Source organism: Gavialis gangeticus, unplaced genomic scaffold (assembly GCF_001723915.1).
Source record: "Gavialis gangeticus isolate Ggan-Ray unplaced genomic scaffold, GavGan_comp1, whole genome shotgun sequence".
NCBI lineage: Eukaryota > Metazoa > Chordata > Crocodylia > Gavialidae > Gavialis > Gavialis gangeticus.
The window spans coordinates 15,239,026-15,248,903 of NW_017729003.1; the positions used below are offsets into that span (position 1 = coordinate 15,239,026).

General features: G+C 42.6%; 1 protein-coding gene across 3 annotated transcripts in view; it reads left to right on the forward strand.

Annotated features, from left to right (window-relative positions):
- The window catches only part of HERC4 (HECT and RLD domain containing E3 ubiquitin protein ligase 4), a 106,101-nt gene that overhangs the window by 12,780 nt on the left and 83,443 nt on the right, over positions 1 to 9,878 (forward strand). For all 3 annotated transcript variants that reach the window (XM_019507876.1, XM_019507878.1, XM_019507877.1), the window contains exons 3-4: positions 3,776 to 3,935; positions 6,263 to 6,339. In XM_019507876.1, coding sequence (XP_019363421.1) covers positions 3,776 to 3,935; positions 6,263 to 6,339 — 237 coding nt within the window. The remainder of the gene's footprint in view (positions 1 to 3,775; positions 3,936 to 6,262; positions 6,340 to 9,878) is intronic.

Sequence of the window (9,878 nt, forward strand, 5' to 3'; positions counted from 1 at the left end):
CCCCCCCCCCCCCCCCCCAGCTGTCCTGCTGGCTGAGGAGGCGGCATAACCAGGTGATCAGCCCAGCTGCTGGCTTCCAGCTCAGGTGGGGGGAGTAAAGCCCCAACTGCAGTCTTCTCCCCACCCATGCCAGGCACAGTCCACTCTTTCCTCAGATGGCTTGCTGGCCAAGAACAGTGTGTGCCTGGGTGATTGGCCCAACTCCTGGCTTCCAGCTCAGGTTGGGGGAGTAAAGCCCCCACTGTGGGCTGCCCTCCCAGCCCCACCTGGATCTGGACTCCCAGCTGAGCTGTGCTCAACAGGGGCAGGGGGGAAGCCTGCAGTGGGGTCTTTACTCTCCCTGACCATGCTGGGCCAGTCACTCAGCCCTGGCTTTACTCGTCCCAACCTGAGCTAGAAGCCAGGGAGGGATTCCCCCCATGCCCTCTCTGCTGGCTTGAGGCTGAGGAGAGGGCATGACTGGGCTTGGGGCACTTTGTAGTGGCCGGCAGGCCCAGAGGCCTGATCTAGTGCTCTCCAGCTACTCTTATGGGCTACTGCACGGATCTGGCTGCCTTTCCATTATGAAAAGTGAATGTCAGTTCACTTGCTTCTTGGTTCAATCTAGGCAGTTTAGAGAAACCTGCAACGACTGAATCAATTCAGCCTTGGACTTTTTGACAGTCTGTACTTAGCCAAAGTGAGGCAGGCTGCTCTTTTAGTATTGTTACGCTTTTCCCCCCAAAGCTTCTGTGGTGATGGTTTGTTTGTTTTTTTTGCTTTTCCTTGTCACTTAATTTACTTAATACAGAATTAATGGGCTAAGATACTGGTTGTTGTCTTAATGGACATACTTGGAATGTGTAGGCTAGAGCTACAGTTCCTGCGTAGGCTATTTTTACTTTCTCTACAACTCTCACAGTGTTTGAGGGCAAGGATAAGGAGAATGCATTTCTTCTTTGCTTACATTTTAAGAGTATAGATATACTCCAGTTTGCTCATCTGTTAGCTCATCTATAAGGATGTTCTAACTGCTATAACCTCAAGTGCTCAAAGATCATAAGCATCTTAAAGCTGTGATGTTTTTTTAAAAAATTATTTATTTTTATTTGCTTTTATCTTCTGAACTTTTACACTCCATTTTTTTAAAAAACTTTTTTCTAAAACCACAAGGGCTATTCTTAGATTCACAGTTGGGGTTTTAAGAACAATTTCAAATGTTGGAATACTTGTAGTTAAATTGCAAGAGATGGCAACATTTCATATATTTAATAAGTTCATCTACACCAAGTTCTTAGTACTAATGTCTGACAAATATGTTGTACCTGATTTTTCAGAGATGCTGAGGACTTGCACTGACTTCCACATTTTGGAAAATTTGACAATAAATGTCAAGAAAGGCATGTGATTAGTTGAACACGTCTGAAAATTTTAGTTTTTAATGATAAGGCTTTGTGACGTTTTCCTCTTCATGTTGCTGAGATTTGAAATAAAATTTTTTGAGGGATCCAGGTCATTGGAGGAAGAAAATGACTGTGTACTAAGTCCATAAATGTTAGTGAAAACTCTTTATCTGACCTTGCATTCTTTTTGTCTGTTCTTACTGTGGTTTTCCTGCCCTCGAGAGATTAAAAGCAAGTATCTTCCATTGTCTCATCTACTTTTGGTAATACTATTGTAGATTATGATGATTTGAATTTTTAAAGCATTATTTAGCTTTTACTATTTATGTTGTTTCACTTTTTTATAAACTTAATTTTGCTTGGGAAAAGAAAAGCTCATTTAGTGTTACTTTCTGGATTTTATGCAGTGTTGCTGCCACTTCAAAATTAAGTCAGGTCAGGAGAAAATTTAAATCCATACCAAACTGTTCAGACTTAAGTCTCAAAATAAAAAACATTTTTAGAAAATATTACTAAGGAATAAATGACTTTAGAAAGCCACCTCTTTTTTCCTAGTATGTTCTGGCACTGTGCTTTGCCCTTCTCTACTACTCTGAAGTTTCATCCTGAAACTGCAATTTTCATTAGTATTACTAATGCCGTCTCTTTTGTCCACGACTCTTTCGAGGGACTTACAAATACCACATTTAATTTTTGCCTGAATCTAATCCATTTGATATCTTTCTATTGAGCAGCAAATGTGTATAGTGCAGTGGTTCTCAACCTTTTTAGTCTGAGAGCATCCTTACATAATTTAGGAGTTTAGCATCACCCTGATTGAGAACTACTTAGCTAAAATGTAGCTGGTGCCAGATTAGGGCAGTAGAAACAGGACTTCACCCCACTGTGTCTTGCTTTTTCCATTCTCTTCCCCTTCCTTGGCGCTGCTCTGTACTTGAAGGGGCAAATGTGGCCCATACTATTACAACTGTTCCACCAGTAACTTCCACATTGCCAACTGGAGCTACACACATCCCCAGCTTCTCCTGCCAGCCTTGGGAGAATGGGAGAAGCAGAAGGGATGGGATGGATTGGAAAGTGTAGCTCCACAGCATCATATGTAACTTGTTTGCCTGAGCGTGCATGCACAGAGTGTGGACTGGGAGTGCCTGGCTTTTGTAAGGGGACGAAGAGTGGGGTAGCTGCAGGTGCTGCTTGTCTTCAGGATGCAAGGGGAGGATTGATCTCTTACTTCCTGGGACAAGGGTCACCTGCTGCAGCATCCTTGGAAAGGATCTCATGGTACCTTGGTTGAGAATCACTGGTATAGAATGTAGCTTGATCAGTAAAAGTGTTAATTTAGTATATGCAAACATTGAAGACCTACATGTGAGCTGCTTCCAAATGGGAGGTTAACAATGAAGTGTTATGTCCCCAGATAATCCTACTGCATGTTTTTCAGAGTTCTGAAGCCCGAGTGTAGAACTTAGCCTTTTAGCTCTGATTTACAACATTCTGTGCATTGGTTCTGAGAACCACATGCATGGAGCCTTATTGCTGCAGTCAGGTGGCCTCTGTCTTGAACCAACCCTATTGTGTGTGGGTTTTAAAGGACTTAAAAAGCCTTGTGCATTATCCTTAAGTAAATATGTGGAATGCTTTTCTCTTTTGAAATGTTTGTTTACTCACTTAATGCAAATTGATTTTATGGGGGTGCATCTACATGTGAAATTAATTCAAGCAATAAACTCCAGTGTGTATTGTGCCAGAGTTTATTGCTCCTGGCACACCGTTTGAATATGCAGCTGGGATTGGAGCACATTGAGCCAGGTCAGAGCACCCCTGGCAGGTAGGAGGCCCAGGGGATCAGCATGCCAGCCTGGGGCTGCTCCAGCTCAGCTTAATGTGCTGCAGAGGGACTGGCTGGGGCACGAGGTGCTTCAGTGTGGGGCTAGCCAACAGGCAGCCCCTGTACTGATGCTCCCTTGTACCCCAGCCAGCTGGGTCAGTGTCTGTATGTGCATTGCTGTGCATGGAAAAACCGCAGCAGGACAGTACTTGTAAATACTAGTACTAGGATAGTACTTGTAAATACAAGTGCTGTCCTGTTGTGGAGTTTATTATTTTACTATGGCCTCATAGGGCCACATGTGTAGATGCTGAGATGTTTACTTCAGAGCTAATTAGGCAACTCCACAGTAAAGATCTGGTATAGATACACCTGCGTTTATTAAATTTGTTACTTGGCACCACTATGATCATGTTGTATTTTGTGTGTATTCTAATTGAGAAATCTAAATTAATATACTGTGTTATTTCATTTTATGCCTTAGGTAATGGCTGGACTGAATAATTTTTGTTTGTTAATCATAACATCAAAATCTAACTCCTCTTCTTGTCTTTTTTTTTTTAAGAGCATGTTGGTGCCCTTGATGCCCAAAATATTGTATCTGTTTCATGTGGAGAAGCCCATACGCTAGCATTAAATGACAAAGGCCAGGTATATGCTTGGGGTCTAGCTACTGAGGGACAGCTTGGCTTGCCTGGAACAGAAGAATGTATTAGAGTACCCAGGTAAAAAAATTAAAAATAAAATGTTTTTTTCTAAGTAAGCATCTTATTTTGAAAGGTGTGTATAAACATCATTACGCAAACAATTCTCAACAATTAAAGTTTTCTAAAAGATAATATATAAGGATACTTTACAGCGTAGAACCTCACATTATCCTTTTCAGTGCCTCTTTCCCAGTCACTTCTAGGATTCTTGATAATAGGCACACTTGGTAGATGAATATATTCCAAGAGTAGTATATATTCCAAGAGTGTTTTTAGAAGAACAGAAATGAAGATGGGTAGATGCTGCTTAAAGCACCTTGAGTGAAGTAATCTGTTAGGAATTTGCACTCCTTTAAATAGTCACATGGGCAGGGGAAGTGCAATCTGATCTCCATGTTGTAATTTTACCTCCAAGGTTCTCAGCTGTGGTCAAATAACTGTCTCTCTGATTGCATAAGTAACATGGTTTTATAAGCATAATATACTTCTACATTTCCAAAGCACCTTTATTAAACTGAATGGTATTTTCAGAGTACTGCCTTAAACATGTTGAAATCAATATAACTGCATAATAGTAAAGTTAAATTGCATGTTTGCAGGATTTTTCTGACTTATTAAGTTTTGACATAAAACAAGTTAACTATACAAATATCTCAATGATAATCTATTATAGTTTTAACTAATAGAAAATAGACTCTTATACAGTATGAATGGCTCATATAGGCTAGGGACAGACATTCAAAAAGCCTGAGCCTGAATTGATTCAATCTTTGCAGGTTAGTCTAACCTGGCTATGTTGAACCAGTTTGTAACCAGACAGACATTGTCTCTGGACTGAGGAAATTCAGGCATATGCCTGCAGTGGCTCAAGCTAGAAGCTGGGGGTGATGCTAGAGCAGCCTTCCCTTCCCTTTGCACAGTGCTGAGCTGAGGGGTGGTGTGGCTAGGCCTGAACCAGACACTTTGATTAGGGGGGTCTGCCTGCAGCATCCCAGGCTTTTCCCTGCTGGCTGCTCAAGGGGTGGGAGTGCTGCTAGACCCCAGCCCCCTGCCAGAGCTCTGAGGGAAGGGGTGTGTGTGCAGTGTATGCATGTATTGATGGTACGGAGCTTTTTAATCTCCCTCCCTGCTTCTTTATACTGTCTGGAGCAAAATGACAGGCAAGCAAGCCAGCAGGGGGCAGAACAGTGTTTAACACCCCATCAGCAAAATAATAGCTTCTCTCCATTAGTTCAAACTCTTCTTAAACAGCTTACCAGTTGACCTGTTGATTAGCTCCAAAAACCCCTAAGTGGTCACTGTTCTGTCTGCCTGTCCCAGTGAAATTGGAGAGGCACACATACAGATGCCTCTCAGCATTAGCTAGCATACCACATGCCTGGGGTCTGTAGGGCTGGGGTCTGTGCTGTGGAAGATGCGGGGGCAGTGGGAGGATTCCTGATTGAGCAGCAAGAGGTGGGTAGGGCAGGGGGAAGCCAGGCAAACCCAGCTGTGCCTGCAGTCTCTGCCAGAGCTCCTGCGAGGGAGCAGAGGGAAGGGGCCAGCCCTGCTGCGGAACAGAGAGCCCTGCCCAGCCCAGAGAGCATGTCGAGAGGCTAGGCGTTCTGGTTGATCTTAAACCAGCAAGGAGTGTGGGACAGACATTGCATAAACCAGTTTGAGCCAAATCAGTTGAGTCTGATACTACATACAACTCGGTTTATCTCAAGCTGGTTTCAGCCATTTTCAAACTGAGTTATGTGCACTGAACATCTGTTCTTTTACAGGTTTAAATCAGTTTCTAATCACTTAAGCCAGTTTATGTGTAATGTCTGTCCCTAGCCAACTCTGCCTAATTTCCCCCTGAAGTTAGGATTAGGGGAAGACAATGTAATCCTTGTGTCTTGATGTTCTTTTAGGACTGCTTAGGAGGAGTCCTGATGTATCCACTCTATTGTTTTAGGGTGGTGAGGAATAAATTTTTTATATCTTTAGACCTAGAGCACGACAAGTTTGTAGGGAGGAGGGTTTGTTTGTTTGTTTGCTTTTAACCTCTTCCTTTAATGTTTCCCAGTCCTGTACTATGATATTCTTATTGTCACTTAAACACCTTTGTTCTTCAAGGGACTTCTTTGGTATTAATAAGTCTTGGTAATTTCTGTGGACTCCAGTTAATAAGAACTTTGGTTTAATATCTTGTAATTTATGATTTTGAATAAAGTCTGTTTCATAAAATTTACTCTAGCTTCAACCACATGCTAGTGGAAAAGTTTGACAAGTATTTTTATGTTCCTCTTTCAGATTTCATCTTGTATGTCACAATACCTAGATGCAGTGGTCTAATGCTTTCTCTTTTTTTCCCATAGAAATATCAAAAGTTTATCAGAGATACAAATAGTACAAGTAGCTTGTGGTTACTGTCATTCACTTGCACTTTCAAAAGGTAAGGCAGATTGTTGGGAATTGTTGTGTAATTTCATATTAATAAATTCAAAAGGTTTTAAAATACAATTTTTTATATAAATCCTCAGAGTACCTTTTACCCTCTGTCAAGTTCCATCTACTATTGCAGAAGCTTGGCCCACTGATAAGTATTTGAACTGAAGAGCAGTATTCACTGTGTGAAATATACTAAGCTAATCAAATAATAAGGTTCATTACCAATTTTTCTTCATACCTTCATTTTTTATTTACTTTGTTTTGCATGTTCTCTCCATTTGTTTGACCTTTGGTTGCTTTGACTTTCTTAGTGGTTTTCCACTTTTCTCCAGAACTGCTACTTTGCCACCAATCTTCTAGTCTACCTTGTACTCGGGGTTCTTTGGGGTTGCAAAAAGTAACTTTCTTACCTCTGTGTCATTACAGATGGGATTTTAAAAACTTAGAGAGCATTATTGTTAATGTTCATTGGATTTTGAGAACATATTTATGTTACCTGAATCATTGTACATAGCGTTATGTGTAGATTGGTATAGACACCCAGAAGAAGGAAAGCTGAAAGTAAACTAGAATAGTTACCCTTTTTTTTTTGTTTCTCCATTGCAAAATTAAATGAAGCAGATCGTAGTTAAAGAGCAACATTTGTTTTTAGTGAAATGAGTATAACAAAATAAGATTTCTTCCCTGGCTAGGCACTTGGCATGGATTTTTTTAATGGAAGACAAAAGTCCAAACAGGCTTTAAACTAGTTTGATGTGGCAATGTTTTCAAAAACTTGGAGTAGGCTTTTAAACTAACAAAATTCAGAAGCATATAGTGGTCATTATAGGCTCTCCTGCTTATTAAGTAGCTGTAAATCATTTAAACATATTGGCCATATTGGCCTTGATCTTGTGAGTTAGCGATGCTGTAAGCAGATGCAGCATCAGTGAAGATAGTAGGGCTGTTTCCAAACTGGATAGCATGTGGGATGCATAAAATAAGCCATAATCACATTTTTTTTGCCTAGCCTTTTGTCGTTCCAGTTAATTGAACGGTACAACACCAAAAGCTGACGTTTTTAGCAGAAAACTTTGTTCGTTGACACAACTTGAATAGTATTCTGCTAACCTGAAGTCCAAATAGTTTTTTATAAGGAGTACATTTCAAGTGCCAAATCAGCCCTCAGTACTTCTGCCATTTTACCTGGCTTGTATTTGAACAGGGAGTCAGGGTAGATATGTATTTTTAATTCTCTACACAAATATGAATAGGACAACATGGGTTATTTGGCTGGAATGCTGATGGAGTGGGCTGCTTTGGCTTTATGGAAGAGAGTGCAGTACTAAATAGTGAAACATTCCAAGTCCTAAACTCTCCACAGACCAATTTGCATCAGCAGCAGGGGATTTCTGCTAATTGGTTTATGTCTAGTAGGCTTTTTATGGGCCAGGATGCGATAGTTGCTTGAGTTGGCTAGGTTGCATCTTGTTCTAATGGCAGAAGTCCTGGATTCACCTTCAGGACCTACAAGGTTGTTATAGGCCAAGAAAGAAATTAGGGGAAGCAGATGGAATGTTGAAGAGATGGGAAATTTAGGATTTGGCCTGGCTTAAAACACTGTTGATTTGATATAAGTAAATTAGGTTTGAAAACTGGTGCTACCACCAATAAGATTTCAAAACCAGCCTTAAATTGGCTTAGTTGGAATTTGTAAGCCTATACAAGGACAGCTCTTGTTCAGTGATCTGTAAGATGCTTGGGGATTTGCTTTTCTTTGCAGTAGGGGACTTTATCTAGCTTTTGTCTTAAGTCAGGGATCTGCAACCCCCAGCACACATGCCAGAGCATGGGACGTGAAGCCATTTTGCTTGGCATATCACAGCTGGCCGAGGCTCTGGGCAGGTGGTGTTGGCCATGGAGCTGAGGCTGCTTGCAGCAGGCAGCCTGGGCTCTGTGGCTGGGAGCAACTGCCCAGAGCTCTGGCTGGATGTGGCAGGCAGCCGAGAGGTTGGAAACAGTTGCACCAGGCTGTGGAGCCCCAGCACTGGCAGTGGCTGCACTTAAGCCTAAAGGCGCATGGCAGGGAAGAGGCCAGGGCAGTGCAACCCTGGCTTTTGCCTGGCTTTCCATCTGGAGATTCATGTGCAGCTGCTGCTAGCAATGAGTCAGCCAACCTCAGTGCAGCTGTTTGGAGCCTCCCTGCTGCCTGCTGTGAGCAGCCCAGGTTCCACGGAGGACAGCAGGGGCCTGCCCAGAGCCCAGGCCAGCTGTGGCAGGCAGGTGGGAGGCTGCAAGCCACTGAATTGAGGTCTGCAAAGCCCCTGCCCGGCATGTTGCTTGTAGGGGAGGGGCCGCAGGTTTGCTACCATGGCCCTTTCCCTGCTGTGCGCGCTGAGGCATGCGTGCAGCCACCACTGGCCAGGGAATGGGAGTGGGATTCTGGACCCCGGTGCAGCCTGTTTGCAGCCTGTTTGCTTCCTTCTGTGAGCCCAGGCTCCAAGGCCAGCAGCGGCTGTACGTGCACCTCAGGGTGCATGGTGGGGAAAGGACCAGGGCCTACACCACCTTCTTCCATACACCTGTCACCAGCAACAAGGATCGAACTCCCTCACAGCTCTGCACCACCTACTCCCCATGTCTGTCTCTGGCATGCCAAGTCAAGGCATGTATTGAGGCTGGGGTGTTTTTGGCACTCCAGGCCAAACCGCTGTTGACCTCTGCCTTAAGTTAGTTATTGTTTTTCATTACCAAGCTAATAAACTTCTTTGAATCAAGGTTTATTGAAATTTCATTAAGTAGTTTTTTTGAGTGTATATTGGATTCAGCAGTTTGACATAAGCACATTTTTGATTTGGGCTTTTATTTATGTAATTTAAAAGTCAATTTCCAGTCCACACAGTTATAGCAATGAGAATTGATTTACTTAGAATAGGGGCAGGCAATTATTTTGGGCGGAAGGCTGCTTACCAAGTTTTGGCAAGCTGTCGAGGGTAGCCTTGCCTCTTGATAGGTGCCCCACCCCCCTGGTTGCAATCTTGACCAGAAGGCCTACCCCCTAACCTCTGACCTTTACCACCAGAAGTCCCTCTCCTTGCCCCTGGAAGTTCTCTTTTCAGCAAGGGGTTTTGCCATCTTGGAACCAGAAAAGTACCAAATTATATTCTAAAAAGCAAATATCTATAACATCCATTAATTTGATTAAAAAAAATATTTTTGTCCTGATTTATATGTGTTTGCGTAGTGTAGATAGAGGTGATTGCACAATAGCTTAAAATAAAGTTTTACTTTTGTATATTGTTGGGGGTATAGGTTTGGGGGGGCTGTAGTTATGTGGGTATATGGGGTGTAGGGAAGGATGTGCTCACTAGGAGGGCAGTAAAACACCAGAACAGATTACCCAGAGAGGTAGTGGAAGCGCCATCCTTGGAGGTTTTCAAGACCCAGCTAGACAAAGCTTTGGCTGGGAAAATCTAGTTGCGGATGGTCCTGCTTTGAGGAAGTGATTAGACTAGATGACTTCCAGAGGTCCTGCCTAACCCTAATTTTCTGATTTTATTTACT